The sequence below is a fragment of the Misgurnus anguillicaudatus genome, chromosome 21, assembly GCF_027580225.2.
Source record: "Misgurnus anguillicaudatus chromosome 21, ASM2758022v2, whole genome shotgun sequence".
NCBI classification, from domain to species: domain Eukaryota; kingdom Metazoa; phylum Chordata; class Actinopteri; order Cypriniformes; family Cobitidae; genus Misgurnus; species Misgurnus anguillicaudatus.
Window position 1 is genome coordinate 52,433,282 of NC_073357.2, and position 20,347 is coordinate 52,453,628.

Here is a 20,347-nt window from a genome sequence, read left to right on the forward strand (position 1 = left end):
CAGATGTCTCACTAATGCAGAGAGACACAAGCGGCCCCTGCACATCTGGCACCATCAACTTGTCAGAAAGCAGATGTTGATCTGTAAATTGAACAAAGCAAAGACGAGACTGCAGCTCAGACAGCACACAACTGCATTCAGATGGAGGCCCAGGCAAAGAAAAAACATCAGCAGATGAGAAGCAGAAATGTGTTAAGAGATGAAATCAGAAATGAGCATGAAGAAAATTAAACATCATGTTGAAGAAAGAGTCATCGTTAAACATTCATGCATTTAATCACATTTAACAAACATAGTCAAAATGCTTTTTCTTGATATATAGATCTGCTAGAATTTGCTTTATTGATCTCGAAAGCTTTGCTGGTCTATGCAAAAGGGAAATTCAAAGAATCAGATGAAAAAGACGACAAGAGCATTTCTGTCAGTACCAAGAAGCCTTTAAAACAAAGCACAAGAAGAAGATTACAATTCGTTATCGGTAAAATCATTTACAGATTACATAACGTGTGTTTTCTGAAAGACTATCTGCATCACATTCAATCCCATGTACGTTATTCTTAAGTGCATCATTTCCCAAAAGAACAACCACAGTTTCCAGTTATTTTTTCTGTAGCACCATCCCTTTTCCGCAAGCAGCAATGATGCTTCAATATTAATGAGCGCTACAAACAATGAACCATCACTCAATTACACAGCACAACTGTAAATGAACAGACTTATATTCAATTCACTCTGTCATATAGTTAAAAAATATATTTTAAATATACTTTAAATAGCTCCTATTATGTACCATTAGGTACAGATATGTATACATTTGGTATCAATATGCACCTATGAAGTACTAATATAAACTCTTTAGGTCCAAAAATTTACATTTTGAAAGGGGGACCGCCCTGGTAACAGTTGGGGTACATATTAAGACCAGTTTTTTTTACAGTGCACAAGGCTAATAATACCAAGCATGTAAAGTGTTTGCCTAAGGTGACTCACTTATGTAAGATATCCTGGTGTCTTAGTAAAGAGATGAGAGGCTTAAAACAAATATACTTAGTATGTATTAGCAAACTGATACATTTGACAGCAATTGCAGAGAAATGGCAGAGAAGAGAGAACCAGATTGTCATATAAAATGGACTAATGGTAACATTCAGCATGAACAAGCATCCCGCAGCTCCGCTGGCTATTCTACTTTATTAAAATCATAGCTGATATTTTATTTCAACAGGCAAGAGAAATTGAAAATGTCTGATTATGTGAGTTTAGTTGGTTTGCACTAGCCTCTAGACACGATGTGTGATAGATTAAAAAAAAAGATATTCGCATTTCGAGCTTTGCTGGGTAACAGAGATGAAGGAAACAGGACTTGGTCTAAGAACATCAAGATGTAAATACACAGCCTGCATTGCATTAAATATTAAACAACGCACAACAGTGCTGCATAGCACAAGGACAGACCCTTGTGTAACCTATAGCACAAGTCGTGCATTTTAAAACTGTGTTGAGAATTGACCAAATCATCCTGTTATAGAGTTCATGGTGGAAATTTTAATGTAGTCCTATTCGCATCTGAGATTTTTTAAACGTTTTGAACAGCTGGAATTGTGGGAAATTATACTGTACTACTTTATTTCTTACTATAAGCATGACTTTTACTATTCTAATTATTGCAATGCGTATAAACAATATGAATTTGTAGTCCCGCTGCCAAAAAGTCCTCTACTATGCCCAATCAATGGAAGACAGAAGAAGTGCTTAATATCATAAATGATTATTTTGCAGATTCTATGTGATGCAGAAAATACACATTTCAAAATCAAGTAATATAACAATAGGACATCTGAGGAGCATAATAACTAAAAATTACCGTATTTTTTGGTCTATAAGCCGCGTTTTTTTCCATAACTTGGCTGGTGCTGCGTCTTACAGTCAGGTGCGCCTTCTAAGTCAGTATGAATTAATTTTGACATTTATGAGAAGAGAGACAACATTACCGTCTATAGCCGCAAGAGTCCGCCATATGCTGCTTCTGTATTTATGTAGTTCAATGGATTCAGTGATGTGGAATGACGAGTCTGCAAACTTCACGCTAGTTGGCTTGTTCGGTTAATTTAGACTATTCAACCTTCCAGGTAAGTTCTGTATGCTATGGTTTATATTTGAATAACTGATAATATTATTTTAACGTACAGATATCTATTCAGCCTGCTGTTCTGTCTGCTATTGTTTAGTTGAATAAGTTGCCTTTCCAGATTAAATGTCTGTTCTTCGGCTTGAATTTTGTGAAATAATTTTCTAAATAAACACGACGTATAGTCCACTGTGATTTACATATGTTATTTCGTCTTAATGATGCATTTTTGAATGATGCGGCTTGTACTCTGGTGCGGTTTATAGTCCGGAAAGTACGGTACCTCCACCACCTGCACTAGAGGAAATCCACCCATTAGTTTAACGAAATATTAATCAAGACAAAAGCAGCCATTTAACAAACCCATCATGTCAATTCTATGAAGTCATTGATCAACTTAAAGAGGAGTTATGTATCTCTAAAAAAAATGCTGGGTTATTTTCAACCCATCATTGGGTCAAAAAGGGGACGAACCCAACCCGCTGGACTGTAATTTATCCTACGCTGGGGTGTTGGGTCAAATATAAACATTTTCTGGGTTAATTTAACCCAATGGCTGGGTTTGTCCCATTTTGAACCAATGCTGTGGTGAAAAAAAAAAAGCATTTTTTGTGACCATAAAAAGATGTGTATAGTAATCCCCTACAGATATTGCCAATATTGTTCAACCATGCGGTATTTAATACAAATAAGCTATATATATGTATAGGCGAGTTTGGTTCCAAAACGCATTAAACGCCATTTTGAAAAAAAATAGTTACCACCAAAATCAGTATTGTATTAGGTCAATATTAAAAAGGAAATTCTTAATTTTACACAAAAACAGATATCCGCTGTCTTGTTCTGTCATCTTTTCTCATTTTTTTCCCAAAACGCGATAAACGCCAGTCCTCCTTCTCTGCAGAATGCAATAAATCCGCTTAACCAATCACAGCGCACCATTCCACGCATTATAAACAATAATGGCGGCCCGTTGAATACACATGGAATCCTAGTTTTCCTCATCTACTTTGTACTTCGTGATCAACAAACAAACAAAAACAAAATAATACTTTCGATGGCATTGATAAACCTGTGTTGGTTTTCTGTGGCGGAGAAGAAACGTAAGTCACTAGGGCACTCGGGTGACGGAAAAATGCCGCCTGTAGCTTGTTCTCAAACGCCAGCTTCTGTCATGCTAACACATTGACCACAGGGGATCTTATGAAAAACTTTACATTATTTTACTCAAAGAAAATCGAGCAGGATCAAAACATTTAACAGCTGATCGCTGTCAAAAAAGTTCAACGACGACAGCAGAAATGACAGTGTTCTTAATATGACAAAGTAAGCGTTTTGATTAATGCAGTATTTATTTTTTTAATCAGTGTATAACACTAGTCAACTAAATGAATATATCATGGCAAAGATGAATGCACATTTATATATTGATTCAATAGATTTATAGCATTTTAAAAAAAACGTATTTATTTATTGCATTTTGCGGAAAAAAATATCAGTTTTTAAAATAAATCTTTGAAAATCAAATTATGGATTTGAATATTTAATTTTATTATAACCTAAAGATGCTATGTGAAAGTTTGTAACAGAAAATAGTGGTTTCCATCTTGTCACTTTCATGGTATAGAAAAAATGTTTTACCCAAATTAGTCAAAATGGATTTATTGCGTTTGGAACCAAACTCTGTTTTTTTTCAATAACCCAGCATTTATATATATATATATATATATATATATATATATATATATATATATATATATATATATATATATATATATATATATATATATATATACACACACACACACACACACACACAATTTTTTTTAACACCGTGTTAAGTCAAAAGGGGACAAACCTAGCTGTTGGGTAAAATTAACCCATGCCGAGAAAGCTTATATTTGACCCAACAATGGATTAAATAACCCAGCACAAGTTAAATTACAACCCAGCGGGTTGGGTTTGTCCCTTTTTGACCCCATATATTGTGTGGAAAATAACCCAGCATAACCCAGGGTGTATAGATTTTGATCAATGCTTAGTGAACATCTCCGACTATACCAAAAGAGGACACTCAAACATATTGCCTTCTTGTTTCGGGGCGATTGGTCATTACCATTATCATTGCTATAGTTCATCAGCATGCCACAAAAGACAGTCAAGAGCTTCCCGGTGGCCGGGTCAGTGCTTTCGGCCAGAGCCTTAATGTGCCCTGCAACTATCTGAGCACCGCTCGCTGCGTCAACTGCACTTCTGCCCTCATCTGCAAAACAAAGAGGTCACATCAAAAAGAAAGAAACAATAAAAAGGCAACAAATGACACAAAAACCACAACAACCTGGAACAGAATGACAAAAAATGGGTGGTTAAGTGCCGCACGAGTCGGGATATCAATGAACGTGTCCTTTAAAAAAAAAAGACAGCTGATAATGTAACATGCACCACACATTTCGGAGATAAAAGAGGAGCAAACGAAATGAAAAACTGTATGCTGAAAACCCCACTGCATCGTACACGGACGCTGAATCTGCTACAGCTGTCGAGGTATTGTGGGGTGAAAGCGTGACAAAAAATCAAGAGAATTCACAGAGCAGAAGTGCAGTAGAAGCACAGCATACAAAATCCAGACTGATCTAGCTTGACTAAGAAAGACATGTCTAAAGATGTGGATTTATATTATAATTATAATATTATAATACTCAAAAAAAACAAAGACGTTACATTGACTGTACTGCAGAAGTTGCAGCAGCACAATAAAAAGCATCTGAAGTAAATGAAGCAGATTATAATAAATAACAGGATGGCAGCTTTGCCTCACTTCTTTCCCTGTGATTTTAAACTGGAAGGAAAAAATAGCAGACACAATGAAAAAAGATAGGTAAGGTAAGGTATACTTTATTGTCCTTGAAAGGAATTATTTTTTGGACTACATGAATAGAATAAAAACTGATCGATTGGTAAAAAGAATAGCAAGCATTCGTTTTAATATTGTGTGGTGAAGTATTTGTGCAGGTGACCCATTCTTCACATTCAGAGCTAAATTAATTTAAAGGAATAGTTCAACAAAATATGAAAACTCTCTCATAATTCAGCTAAACACAAACAAATAATTTTATATTAAAATGTTGTATGTTATATTTTTATATATATTTTATATAAAATGGTAAAGCACAAACATCCATCATTAAAGTAATCCAAATGACTCAGATGGGTTAATATATTAATCAACTGAAAAAATGTCTTGGTTGCCTTAAATAGTATTTATAAGTCATTTTAACTTACTATTTTCTAGGGCTGGGCGGTATATCGGATTTAGGGGATATATCGATATGGGTTCCCGACGCGATGCGGAATTAGCCCATACCGTTCATATCGATATGGTTTAATACAACTCAAGCGCGCATACACGCGCTCTGCGCGAGCCCGCCGGTCACAGCAAATACGCGACATGGAGAAGCACGCAGAAACTCTGTGACGCTTGGATGCGCCTCATGAATGTGGACATTCAAAAACTGCAGCTGCATGCACTCGGAGGATTGTAATAACAGAGTTCAAGACTAAATAAAATGTCTCCTCAACCTGCTTTTACAGAGAGATCATTGGAATAAAGTTACCGCTGCATATGTGTGCTTTCATCCCAGCAACGTGTCTGACGCTCCATCACAACACCTATTTATCTAATACGCTATTACAGTTATTTCTCATCATCACTATTATAGCAATAGCAGGTGAGTGATACTGCGTTTATACTTTAGTTCGACGGGACAAGTACGTAGATAAAACAGAAACTCCGAAGGAGTTATATTTTGTGGTGAACTTTTTCCTCAGATTCAAAGCCCAGTATAACAGCCACAAACAAGTCTCCGTTATTTAATTTTAAAACGTCTTTTAGAATTAGTAACGAATGATTGTGCTGCTTCAGTGAAGCTATTAGTGTGAATTAATGAGATTATTATTAAGAAATAATAAGGGAGGATGTGTGTGAATGAAACAAAGACACTTTAAATGTGCTGAATGTGTGCGCGTTATAGTTTCAGTTTGCACGCAGCCAATCAGATTCCAGAACCACATCTGTTGTATAAACTTAACTATTTTGGATCATATGTGTTTTAAAGTTTTGTCCATTTTTGTGACTGGAATACACTGTAAGGACTGTGACTGTGACACCCCCTTCTAATGAAGAGGACTGACTACTTTAGTAAATTCTGTGAACACAAATCTTAATGCTACAGACAGTTCAGTATATTAATGAGAATTGTGTGTTTCTAGTTTTATGGATAATAATTTCAATAGTATGGGCAGGACACTTTTCTATAATTATAATTATATTATAGATTAAAGATCATATTACATGATAATTCCCATGTGCACAAAACAAAGTAAAAAAAGAAATGATTAAGAACTTCACTCACTGGTCTGTATATAAAGTTAACTAAACCCTAAACAACTTTGGTATGACAAACATTTACCACCCATCAAGGACATGAGCATACAGTCATTTCGGGTAAGATAAAGGCTTTAACAAAGATGATTTTTTTATATGGTACTGCATGGTATATAATTTTAGTTTTGATTTGAAGTGGAATAGATAGTTTATTAGGGAGTGTTTACAACTTTATGGTACAACAACTTCAGCCACAAAGATTATAAAGGCTTTGACTTTCAAGTAACATTTTTATCCTTTTTGTAAAAAATACCGGATATATATCGGATACCGGGATTCCTAAAAAAAATACTGGGATATGAATTTTTGCTCATACCGCCCAGCCCTACTATTTTCTATCTTGTATAAACAAAATAGATTTGCTGAAACACAACAACCCTACAATGAAAAAAATCTATTCACTGCTTCTTTTTTAATCCCCATTAAACCAAAGCAGTCTCATTAGACATGCTATTTTGATTCTCTTAGCAATGTGATGTCACACTACTAAAGCTCCGCCCACGGCCACTGACTGACAGTCCTGTTTTACCATAGTTTGTGCCCTTAGTGAGTTGGATGCTGTCTGCTATTTTTTCTGAGATTCTCTGCTAAATCAGATCTTTTTTAACCAAATCATGTCTTTTGGTAAGGGTGCGAATAGCAATAGCTCATTTGCATTTAAAGATACACACACAAAAGAGTGCGTTTTTGCTCCCACCCAAATAAGGGGGGCAAATGCTATAATAAATGATCTGTGAGGTATTGTGAGCTGAAACTTCACATAAACATTCACGACACATATGGGTGATTCTCACGAAATCCAGACTTAGGAGGTGTACAGCATCATATTTTTTAAAAAGCCCTTGAAGCCAATTTTTTTTGCACATATAAGATTAAGGTCTGAACTTAATATAACCATTATTTTTAGAGGATTTAAAACATATTTCCTATAGAATTATTTAAATTTTTTAGATTATCTTTATCAAAAAATATCATTACCGCAACATGAAATTACATTAAATATATGCATTTACAAACTCATGTTTCGGTAATGAGACCTAAAAAGTTCTAGGTACTACGACAAATAAAATTTCAACTTTTATCTGGAAAGAAAAAAAATAAGAAATGCTTACCTGCTAGCCATCTTGAGTGTCACAGTCAATTATGTCCCTTTCAACAATTGTTTTTGAAAATGTTAGTTCCTTGAGGGCTTAAACAATGATTGAAAATTGTTGAGGAGGATGAGAAAATTGGTCTTGAACACATTTATTTTCCTTATTATTATCTCTACATTTACCAATGATCACCAAATACCACACGTTTCTTTACTGTAAATGTTTATAGTATAACATGCAGCTTTTAATTTTTTTGATTTTTTAATTATAAATATTTCCATGTCAAAGAACCCAAAATCAAGTCATGGACACGTTGCGGTAATGAAAATTTTCCCCTTAAATGTGGAAAAAACAACAAAATTGGTTTGTATGATGTCATCTGAAATCATGTGCAAAATAGTACATGAAGAGATGTTTGTAACTGTATGTTTCTTATTTTGATAGCATTTACTTTTATATCCAAATGTTTCATGACACCTCATAAGTCTAATTTTGCGAGAATCACCCATATGGACCTGGACTTATTTTACTTATTGTAAAAATGTGCATTATATGTGCCATTTAACAAACCCTAACCTTACTGTAAAGTGTTACCGAAAACATAATACACTGTAAATCAACAAGAGTTTGTGCATTAAAATGTATTAAATCACAAGATTTATTCTATTATTTTATTCTATTATTTATTTCCTTAACAACATCAAATCTGATTCTGTGTCCTTGCACTAAGCCTACCAGAATCTAACCATATAAAACCACTAAACATCAATCTAACACACTGGAGACCCGGTCAACAACATCACATAAAGGCATAAAAACAGTAGTATTTGAATAAATTAACATTAAACCACTTCATGGTTATTGCTTTATACCACAGATGTATAAACCTAAATGTGAAGTTATGCATATGAGGGTTTCCAGTAAGCTTTGTGAACACATGATGACAGTATTTATTAGTCAGTTTAACTGGTATGAATATTTTTCCAGGAATGTTTATACTGCTGCATGCCTACGCAAAGTCTAGGACAACGATCCGGTACAGCTAACTATACAGATTGTCTGTAAAGATTGCCTTAGTTAAGACTGTTTGCTATACCTCTTTAAACGCTTTTACGGCGAAGAACATGAGAAAACGGTCAAATGTTTTCATACTAGTAAATAATCTCCAAATCAATGTTTTATCCTGGATGCAGTTCTGTTAAAAAGACAAGAGGATTTACAGTAAAATGTGTGACTGTTTGATGACACATGTTGTCTATGTTAAAGGGTTGGTTTCAGCTGGCATCACATTCAGCTGCCCTGTCAATCATCTTAAAACCCATCTGTGTCCATTTGCCAAAGTAGGACAAAAAATTGTGGTTGCCAGACCCAAATCCATGAATGTTCACTCTTTATGACTAAGCAAACTTGTGACTGACTTTAGAAACAAGATATGCATGAAAGTAAACACAGCAATGCATTTGCATTTATCTAACAACATCCCCTTAGGCCTCTTACAGGCGTAAGATGCATCTTGTGAGATAAATGCAAATAATTCCACAGTCCTAAATATCTGGAAACCAAAATTAAGTGATTTTCAGTCTGAACAAAATCTAAGCCCCATCTATCTATTATCTAGCACTTTCCAGAGCCAAGACAAAAAATCCTTATCTTCCTTTCATCAGTCAAAATCACCAGACTCAGCTGAGATACTGGAAGCTGCGAGATGACAACCGAGAAACTCTTGGGAACGGCCGTCTTACCATTTCTCATCCAGACAAAAGCTTTTGCTCGATTTCCCTCGATGCTGCTACATGTCCCAAAGGTTTACCACTGCCAGTACATGCATGTTAATTCATGTCGAATGATGCAAAATGACAGGCGGATGTTATCTTTGAATACTTGGAACCTTGGAATGTCACAACTGGCCAATCAGGATCAAGCAATTAAGAGTGCCGTGTAATAATATTGGTTAATTAGCTATCAATGCTTGTCCCATGTCACTTCCTTCAATCCTTCACCCAAGAGATACTAAAATATGCCCATGTACATGGGTCAGGGCATAAAATGACTAAGAAAGCAATAACAGGCACTTACGGCTGTCGTAGCAGATGTTTCCAAGGGCTCGGCCCGTCTGGAGCAGTATTTCCTGATCCTTAGAGTTTAGCAGCTGAACCAGAGGAGGAATAAGACCTGCTTCCACACACGGGCTTCTCATGAACTCTGCAGAGATGCACATTTATTACAGATCAGTAGACATAAAGAATAAAAATAGACATTTCAGTTATTTCATTTACATTTACGCATGTAGCAGCAGCTATTATCTACCAGCCTAAGTGTATTTAATTGCACATGTTTTTAATCAGTACGTGTAATTACAGTAAAAAGCATGTAAAATTACAATAATAATGAACATTAACTTTACAATTATTGATAAACAATAAGTTATTGTTACAACAAGCAGTTTTCTTGTTTTTATGAGCAAGCAGGGATCGAGTTATGAAAATACATAGGTTGACAGGCAGGTATGTCATCCTTTCGGACCGAACGCATTGATTGGATGAACATTTTACGGTCTTGTGATTTCCGAAGAGCTATTTTTGCTATGAAGACATACAGATACTTTATACAAGTATAGCAAAAATTTTCAACTGCAACTAAAACACTAAAAACATTACATACCCTAGCCTAAAGTCCCCATGAAATAAAAAATTCAAATAATTTTTTTTTATTATTTATTAATATTATAGTGTTCATTATGAACAATTTATCTGTGTGGGTTACTTTTTTTATTCATGTGCCCTCATAAATTTTATTAAAATCAGAAAATGTACTCCCGCCTCTTTTGTTGGCGATCCTTCTCTGATGACATCCCCTAGACGGCTTAAGGTAGGCAACCCCGCCTGCTCCAACTATCTGCTGCAAGTTCACATTTCTGATTAAAATGACTGCTTTTCAATATCCAATCAATTCACAGTGGAAAGCACAAAGCCACGCCCGCTATTTCCTTGTGTGATATTCTGTTTCTGATTGTATACCCAATCATGTTGCCAATTGACCTAATAAGTTGCAAATTGGTCCTTCAACTGTTCCTTATATGTACATTTAACTTTTCTGGCCTCTTATTGCTACCTGTCCCAACTTTTTTTGGAACGTGTAGCTCTCATGAAATCCAAAATGAGCCAATATTTGGCATGACATTTCAAAATGTGTCACTTTCAACATTTTATTTGTTATCTATATTCTATTGTGAATACAATATAAGTTTATGAGATTTGTAAATTATTTCATTCCTTTTTTACTCACAATTTCTACAGAGTCCCAACTTTTTCTGATTTGGGGTTGTAAAAACATAAGTAAAGGAAATACATAAAACTATGATAGTGATTTTTGGACATTTTATTGTACCTTTAAACTCCCCAAAGGTATCTTTTCTTTCACCGACTAACATTTCTAACACCGAGATCTTAACTGGAAGAAGCACAGATGTTTCTTCAGAAGAATGCTGAGAGCTCAACACCAGCAGGAGCTGCCAGAGATCTGGCACACCAGCAGGTCACTGTCATTAGCTACATAGCAAACGGCTAAAAGCCCATTCATTATTTTAACCTTTTAACTCAGACGCTCTCTATAGATTTCCATACTTCAGCTCTGTCTTTCTGATATGCAGTTTAAAGTAAAGCTTGTACAATTAGGCTAAAAGCTTTAGTTAGCACACTGACTGTGCTAGAGCTGTAATTACAAATGCAGATGAAAAATCTGAGTGGCATTGGGAAAGGAAATTTAGGTGAAGGAGAAATTGCTGATTCTCTCGCAGCAGTTTAACACCACAGACTACTAAATAATTTATTACATTTTAATTAAATTAAAAACAAATATTTTTGAAAAATTTAATACTTGAACAATGATCGAAAGATTATTCTGTAAAACGAGAAAGATCAAATACAAAATAAAAGTAGGGTTTGCTGCTGTTTAACAAAAAAACAACTTATCCTTAGTCAAAAAAAAGGTTAAATTATTTCTACACGACAAGCTTTATAAATCCACTATTTGTAATCATACCATCTAGAGATGCATAACGATAAATGTACTAAAATTAATCAAAAAAATTGTTTACATCATATATGTGTGTGAACTGTGTGTAATAACTTTGTATAGATAAATGCACACATATGCATGTATATATTTAAGAAATGTTTTATGTGTATATACATTTGTATATTTATGTATAATTTATATTATATATAAATACTTAATATATATAAATAAATAAATAAATATATATATATATTTTTTTTTTTTCTTAAAATTATACATGCATGTGTGCATATTTATATACATACTTATTATACACCATTCATACATATATGATGTAAACAAAAACTTTTATTCTGCTATAGATTATCGCGATTAATCATTATGCATCCCTAATACCAATTTAAGCCGACTGAAATGGCTTTAATGCATTATGTCGTGTTCCTGTAGCTCAATTACAAGTGTACTGCGTCAGCAACGCAAAAGATCATGGGTTCAATCCCAGAGAATACACATATTGATAAAATGCATACCTTGTAATGCACTATAAGTCACTTTGGATAAAAGCATCTGTCAAAATGCATTAATGTAATGTGACTGGAGGTTAAAAATGAAAGTCACATTCATCCTATGTGAATGTACAGTCATTTGAAACTGTTAAAGCTGGGAGAAGTTATTCATAGACACAAAATACAAATGTACAAAATGTATAATAATTAAATTAGTACAATAGTACAAATCATAAATAATCAAGTTAAAGTGTGATATTAAATAATCTAGTAGTGTCTATCCAGTATTGACACTTGCATACAAAGCTTTCTTAACAGTACTCCTGCGTCTAGTACTACATATATGCGCATTATTTTTCATCTGCTCTGAGTTTGACAGGTTTTGCTGCATTGATCGTATAGTGTACGTGTAAGGCTATCATTTTCTTCATGCTGTCAATAGCAGTAATAATGACACACATGAATGGCCACAGTTCAACTGCAGCGTCGGTAAAACCAAAGGAGAAAAAATCAGGGCTTGGCAGAGACATAAAGCACAGTGAGGGGAATAAAAGATTAAAAAATACGGACATATAAAGGTTTCTATTAACACGGATATGTTATAGACTACCAAGGATAATAAAAATGAATACCGTGATATTCAATTTGATGTAAGATGAAGATACTGATTATCACAACATGTCAGTTACATTTGTACTATTCTAAAGACGTAAAATGTTAGCGGATAAAATGCCCTTACAGATAAACACTGTCCAAACGGTTTCGACGGGTATAGCATGTCAGCTTGTGAAAATGATGAAAGCGTCTGAAAGAATCTGTGAGAAAAAACTTGCTAGGTGGAGTACTTACCATTTTTGGCCACTTCTGCAATGATGTTGGCTACTTTCGGTGTAGATGAGTTTTGTGCAGACAGCAGACCAGGCATTATAGTAAGAACACCCATCTCCTGGATCTTTTCACTGGTCTCGACATCTGTACATAGATTAGGAAATATCTTTTATTTAGATGACAGCAGGATGTGCAAGAATAACATTTGAAAAAAAATCTACTAGTTGGTTGTAAAAAATATAACCTAAAATGTAAGTTGGTCAATAACTAGCACTTTGCACCTCTTACTGTTATCCTTCACAAGCCTATTTCCAAATGAAGGAACGTTTAGGCCAGTGATCTCAAACTCTCAGCCCGCGGGCCATTTGCGGCCCACCCTCCCCCTCTCTGCTGGGGATATTACATGATGTGGCCCGTAGAAACATTTTTATTTACGTAGTTTCATATTTATTTGATTATTGATGTAAACGTTTAAGGGGCCGTTCAGTCGCACAGTCAAAAATGCGTGTTTAACGTGAGCCAAGGCACTTCTTACTTCTTTCCAAAGCGCTCGGGAGGTTGCGTGTCTTCCGTTGCTACGCAACCATGAGCCGCGCTCTCCGTGACAGCAAGGATATTTTAATGCTGTTAATCAGTTAATATCTGTGGGGTTACTCAGCTGTTACTGTACGTACACGCCGCCATTGGCGAGAGCATTACAAAAGCGCTCTGGCTGCCGTGCCAACGACGCTATTGAAAAAAGTAGTAGATGTTCTGATGCTCAAATGCATTCTCTGGAATCTTTTTCCGCCTTCCCATTGGTTGCCGCCGAACGTTTCCGCCGAACCGCGTCATAGCTTAATGTTGAGTTGATTTCAACTCTTCTTGATGCACACCATAGATATGTATAAAGGCTAAATGTCTCGCCCGTGCTGATGGCCAATTGAATGGAACGTCCGCATTTGGCGGCCATCTTACCACAGGCAACTCACTCACTCGTAGCATTGAGTTTAAATGGTGCAGGTACTTTTAAATTACCATAACCTGCTTAATTTTCTACTGATTTTCAAACGGTTTGGTTTGTTAGAAACGACAAAGATGTACCTATGACCCCGCATACTTACACTAAAAAAAATTTCATGAAACATGTTAAAGCATCCAGAATTATAGCCACATTAATAACGTTTATAAGAAACCAAACTGTTTAAAAATTGAGCAAGTTAAGGTCATTTAAAAGTACCTGCACCATTAAACACAATGCTTCGAGTGAGCGAGCTGCCTGTGGTAAGATGGCCGCCAGGTAATGACGTTAGAGACTCACATCTAGCCTTTATACATATCTATGACGCACACAATGTTCAAGACGTACTGCGCCACTTCCGCCCACGTTGACGCTCTCGCCGGTGTGAACGCACAGTTACTCAACACATATTGAATTACGGATGAGAAAAAGAGCCATGAGGTGACCAGGTTAGGAAAAGAGGAAAGATGAGGAGAAACGTGCAAAAGATAAAAGTATGTATGCAGCTCACTCATCTCAATATAAGTGTAGTATGAATTATGTAATATATCATGTTGCTTGCTATGCAGTTACACATAGCCTAATATTATTTTTTTAAAGAGATGGAGCATAACCAAGTCAAGTATGTAACCTAAATAAATCAAAACAAAAACACCACCTGGTTGCAAAAAATGTATAATAATTTATTAGTTAAGTGCAAGGTTTTAATATAGAGTTATTTAAGATAAGGTTAAGAATAAAATTATACTCTTAAAATAAAATATTATTATATGTTAATAAATAAATAGATAGATAAATAAATAAATATTAGAAAACCAATACATTTACAGAAATATGTTTTTATGTTACAATAGCTCCACATATCAATCCCTACAATGGCCCCAAGCCAGTTTGAGACCCCAGGTTTAGGCAATATAGCATCCTGAAATTAAATTAAAATATATTTGCATGCCCGCCAAGAAGACCATTGACTTCCATAGTAGTAAAACAAATATGATGAAAGTATTGTGATAAATGATGAAGAAGATGTTTTTGGTGGGTGATGGTAGGCACGCGGTTGACTGTACCCATTGAATTCCATCGTATTTGTTTATCCAGGACTATGGAAGTCAATGGTTACAATCAGCTCTGTGTTTACAATCATTTATCAAAATATCTTGTTTCGTGTTCATCAGAAAAAAGAAATTCACCGGTTTAGAGCAACATGAGAATGATTCATTTTTAAGTGAACTAGCCCTTTAAGCCATGTTTACATCATCGGTGGCATGCTGGCGATTACCAGAGAAAATGATTTAAGTCATCCCTCAATGCCTTCACAGTAATATGTTTCTTGAAGATTCCTTTAATCTTTCAAACACTTTTTACTGATGATTTTCTTGTCGTCAAATTAGTACATTAATCACTGCAATGTGACACAGCAGAAATATATGCAAGGAGTTTCATCCTTGGGCTCTCCAAATGGGCTTTTTTGAATATAGAGTTTGATATAAAACATAAGGGACACGTAAGCCAAATTGAGCTCATTCTCTTTTGTTTTTAATCACTCTTTCAATCGGTTAATGAAAGATTAGGCTTTGCTACGTTACGTTACATATACGTTACATTATTACTCCGCTCACAAATATTGTTTAATCTTAGCCGCTGTAGATTGCTACATTGTTGTTCTATGATTTTTCTTTTTTTTCTCGTTTTTATTAATGTAAAGCTGCTTTGGAACAATTAAACAATTGTGAAAAGCGCTATATAAATAAAACTGAACTGAATTGAAATTGAAGATATGTTGACTTACTATTATGGGCCAAGGCTTTGAGCAGACAGTCCAAGCATCCTTCAGTACTGTCTGTAGCGCTGTCTACCGACGAGAGCTTTAGCGTCTTCAGTGCTTCACTTAGGTTATCTGCTGATGAAAGAAAAACAATGCACAGTATTATTCTTTCAGTTATTTATTTATTCACCAATGCACACAATGTAGAGAATAAAAATACCAACTGTAATGTGCACTGCTTTAAGTACAAAGAATTGGTGACAAACATATTCTGATAATGTAATTAATAATAGAAAAATGACCAGGTATAGAATTGGATATGACTCAAAAAAGAGCTCAAAAATATCTCAAAGAGAAAAAATCCAATTAATGTGAATGGTGATCCCGGAAAGCCCTTCTCATAATGTGGATAGCTGAAGTAAGTGGAGTCTTGATGATGTGCCCATTAAATTATGATTCAACTCATCTTGAGATGAAGCTCAACAGCGGCAATAAGCCAGATTTAATATTAAACCACTCACAATATCTACGTCCTGTTTAGAAAAAGAAAAACACTAATACTTTGTGGCCCAAAAAATACATAAAAGCACAAATCGACAAAAACTTTAAATTAAATGGAAATGGACAAAGTTAATTTTGTATCCAAAATGTTTACTGTACCCAGTTTGATATTAATAGCATCATTTTCTCCAATGTTACTTTTTTAAATACGAAATTTTATAATTGTATTTTGCATTATATATACTTTCATTATATTTGAATGTATTATACAGCATATGAAAACCTTTTGATTTCAATTACAAATTACTTTTAGTAGTCTCTTTTAAAAATTTACATATTTTACGTCTTAAACTACGTGGCCAGAATTGGCTTTCTGTATACAATGTCCTACATAATTAAACTTGTCTGGCCCTGCCTTGCCTATAAAATAAACTACTGCCAATTTTGACCGAAATTGTACATTTTATTTTCAATGACTATGAGCAAATGTGGCAAGATAGGCTTCTTATTTGAGACTCACAATTAAAGGGTTAAAATTAACACATGGGGATTGAGTGAGGAGCAAACACGTCCTCTAACACATCCAAATCAGGATGTTATCCGAAAATTCACTGTGCATATGTTTACATGAGAATTCCTTTAATTTGCATCCTCAATTTTTTATATTCATCTTAAATAGTTGGACATGTGCATTGCAGTAGCAAAAGTGGACTATTTACAAATCAAATAACTAGTTAACTTGAAGCGTATTGGTGTCAACTATTACATCACAGGCTGTAAATCACCCAAAACTACCATGCATTAGGGATGTCTGATGAAAATATAATAAGAAGTTAGCATTAATAAACCTAGATTAAAATCCCTATTAAAGAGCAATGCTCTTAATGGGGATCATCTCACCAGGCTGGACTAATATAATGGTACCCAAATCACAAATGATGGATGCTCGGATGTTCAAAATTGTGCATTTGTGAATAACAACAGTTACATCACAGCCTCCCTAGAGGCTTTCTGCATACTGTATCCAAAGCACACAACATGATGCCTTGGGATGAACAGCTCTGGTTGCGTCTTAAACCTAGTGAGCAGCATTTTGGGCACCATGTAGGGAGTCACCACAGCTGAAAGGCGCATATGTTGCCAAAAAAATGTCTACTAGGTAGGTCTATTTACTGGGTTTAGGACATAGCCGGTTAGTTCAGCCTCCTCCTGCCACCCTGGAGAAAACCCTCTTCTACTGCATGGGCAACTTACACATTAATTTGCCATTAAACAAGTTAAAGCATGTGAATTTACTCTATGCGCTGCATTTGCACCGCATCCTAAATGAATCCGGATCAAGAGTAACGTTACGTTAAATTCTTCATTGGATATATGTCTTTAAAGCCTTTTTCATTACTTACCCATTTGGAGTGTGTTAAAGTCCAAACGGTCTGCAAACGTAGTCTTTAGAGGACTAACTATGCGCGTGACCGTGCTGGTTATCTTGAGGTGGGTACCGGATCGGTTTTGGTTCGCTTGTCAGACAGATATCCGGGCAAGGCCCACCTTAACCCACGCTACTCCGGCAATATAGAGAAAACCGCTTTTCCACAGCTTTAGGTATAGCGTTGAAATGCTGGAAAGGTACAAACGACCCCTCTCTGCCGGTGTCGGGGGTTACGCAGTTTTATACGAGGTGATGAACGCTCGTGTACACCAAAATTAAAGCGATAATAAAAGCACTTCCTTCTAGCGAACGAGCGGTCTCATTCTATGCACAGACGACTATGCCGAAACTCCGCCTTGCTCGCTACTGATTGGTTGATGGTCAGTAGAGGAGGTCGTTTTCTCGGTGTTGATTGGTTGAGAGTGTTGTCGTAAACGCAAACCACGCCTATTATATTTTGATCCCGCCCAGAGGCTGCTTGCTTGCTTGTATTAACTACATATTCCCTTCAGATATACAAGAGATTTCTGCATTCTTTATTTTTTAATAATTTATTTTAGCACTACATAAAATGGGCGTTTAAATACGCCATCTCATAAGAAAAAAGACGTAGTATACTTTGGCATTTCCATTTAGTCATTAAGCAGACGTTTTTTTTTTAACTGTAAACACTATAGTATATGCGAATTTAACTACGGTTTACTATAGTAAATACTAAAAATACTACTGAATTTTGGGATTGAACACATAGTTAGAGAACCCAGAAATCACAGAATAATGGAGTTACGCCCTCTACTGGACATTTTATGAAATAAATTATTAAAGAATATTCGTCTTTAAATATTTACAGTACTATGAACTGTATTTGGTTTTGGTGTGCCCAATATCTTAAGCCTTGAATATGTAGTTGTTTTAAGTTTCTGAAGTAAATACCCCGTTATTGCGTAATTATTTTAATTATTATCAAAGAAGTGAGGAAAAAAGGGTGGAATTGTGTTATATTGCACTTTTGAATTATGGGTTACTGTGTTATTTTTAAATAAATATTATGAGAAAACCGTTTTCTGTTATGTCCCTACAATTGTTAGTTATCATTTATATAATGCATAGGGTAATGGTTGGTAATTATGCATACACAAATACATAAATACTATATCAATATTAATATAATAATTAAATATTAGGTTAGCAAATGTAATAATAACATTTCTATCCATTCATATATATTTTCCAAAGCCACTTGTTTTAGTAGGCAGGGTAATGGGTCTAATAAGATTGAAATTGTAAAGTTAACCGTTTTTATATTTAACATATAACACTCAATGCCTCTGTAGAGGGGAGATATGTTTATTTATTTATTTTTTTTTATTCAGCTGCTATACCAGATTTTATAAGCTTGTGTCATTACTGTTACACCGTGTCTGTTTGAAACAACCTGTGCATTTAAAGACATTTTTTAAAAATATGGTTCTTCATATACAAAAAGTAAAATAAAATATTCAAGAGGCACAGCATCCCTCCACAGGGTGGCAGCATTATGCTGGATAAAACATTGTACTATAATGTCTATAAAGCATTGAATGAATACCAAATACCTGAGTTATCTGTGAGACAAACATACTATTTAGTCATTTGTGTTTTCAGTAAGGGGTGTGAATTACTCTTAATGTCCGTGCACACAACAAACACATGAATATTCAATAGACTTATCAATTCCTAAATAATTAAATATTGATATTAAAGTATATTATTTACTACAGTTTATCAAATTAGGCCACTACAGGGTTTACTACAGAATACTGTAGTGTGTATACATTAACAAAGTATAGTAATTATAGTACAGTATACTAGGCTAATAGTTTACTATAATAATAATAATAATAATAATAATAAAGTTAACTACAGTCTTTTTATTAATATATATTTAAGTTAATATGCTATACTTTTTATCATTATAGTTTACTATAGTAAATGCTAAAGTATACTACACTTTTTTTCATGTGGGTGGTAGTACTTCACATTAAGTGATTATTAGGGCTACTATATGTTTTTATTTATTTATTTTGTTAGTGTACATTCAAGAATAATGCTAAAGCATTAAATGGTCAATAAAAAATCTATTACCAAGGCATACCTTAAAATAGACTGTTAGTTTGGTGGTGCACATGAATCTTTAACCTACAATATCTTTCAATTGTGTTTTGCACCTTTGGTTGAAAAAATTAATGTATAATCTTAAAGGCATGTATTAAAACAGCCTGTTTGTTTTTTAACTAAATAAAACATTGAAATGAACATGCTGTTCATTGTAAAATGCATTTTATAAAATGAATAACTTGTTTCTTGTTCATAATATTAACAAGAAGAGGCATTTTGTTTAAAAACGAATTATTCCCAAGACCTATTTTAGAAAAGCAAATTCCTGAACGTGATTTCCTCTTAATCTCGGTGTTAATTGTTAATCTGATTTAACACACAACGTATGCCAGGATTTCTAATGTTTAACCAGAATTCGATTACAGTGTTATAATGTAACAATAAAACAGCAAGCATTATATCATGTACAAATGTGACTCATCATCATCCTCATGATTGATGACATTTCAAGCTTTCTAAACTCCATTTGTTGCCAAAT

At 34.6% G+C, this 20,347-nt stretch overlaps 1 protein-coding gene across 3 annotated transcripts in view; it reads right to left on the reverse strand.

Annotated features, from left to right (window-relative positions):
• rap1gds1 (RAP1, GTP-GDP dissociation stimulator 1) overlaps window positions 1-18,059 on the reverse strand; it is a 45,843-nt gene extending 27,784 nt beyond the window's left edge. The window contains exons 1-5 of one of the 3 annotated variants that reach the window (XM_055212794.2): window positions 17,687-18,059; window positions 15,807-15,914; window positions 13,039-13,161; window positions 9,743-9,868; window positions 4,245-4,391 (exon numbers count right to left, since the gene is read on the reverse strand). In XM_055212794.2, the coding sequence (XP_055068769.1) occupies window positions 4,245-4,391; window positions 9,743-9,868; window positions 13,039-13,161; window positions 15,807-15,914; window positions 17,687-17,690 (508 nt within the window). In that variant the 5' untranslated portion in view covers window positions 17,691-18,059. Of the gene's footprint in view, window positions 1-4,244; window positions 4,392-9,742; window positions 9,869-13,038; window positions 13,162-15,806; window positions 15,918-17,686 lie in introns of all 3 variants that reach the window. The other 2 variants (XM_055212783.2, XM_055212805.2) reach the window with 2 other exon arrangements.
• Window positions 18,060-20,347: the final 2,288 nt, after the last annotated feature.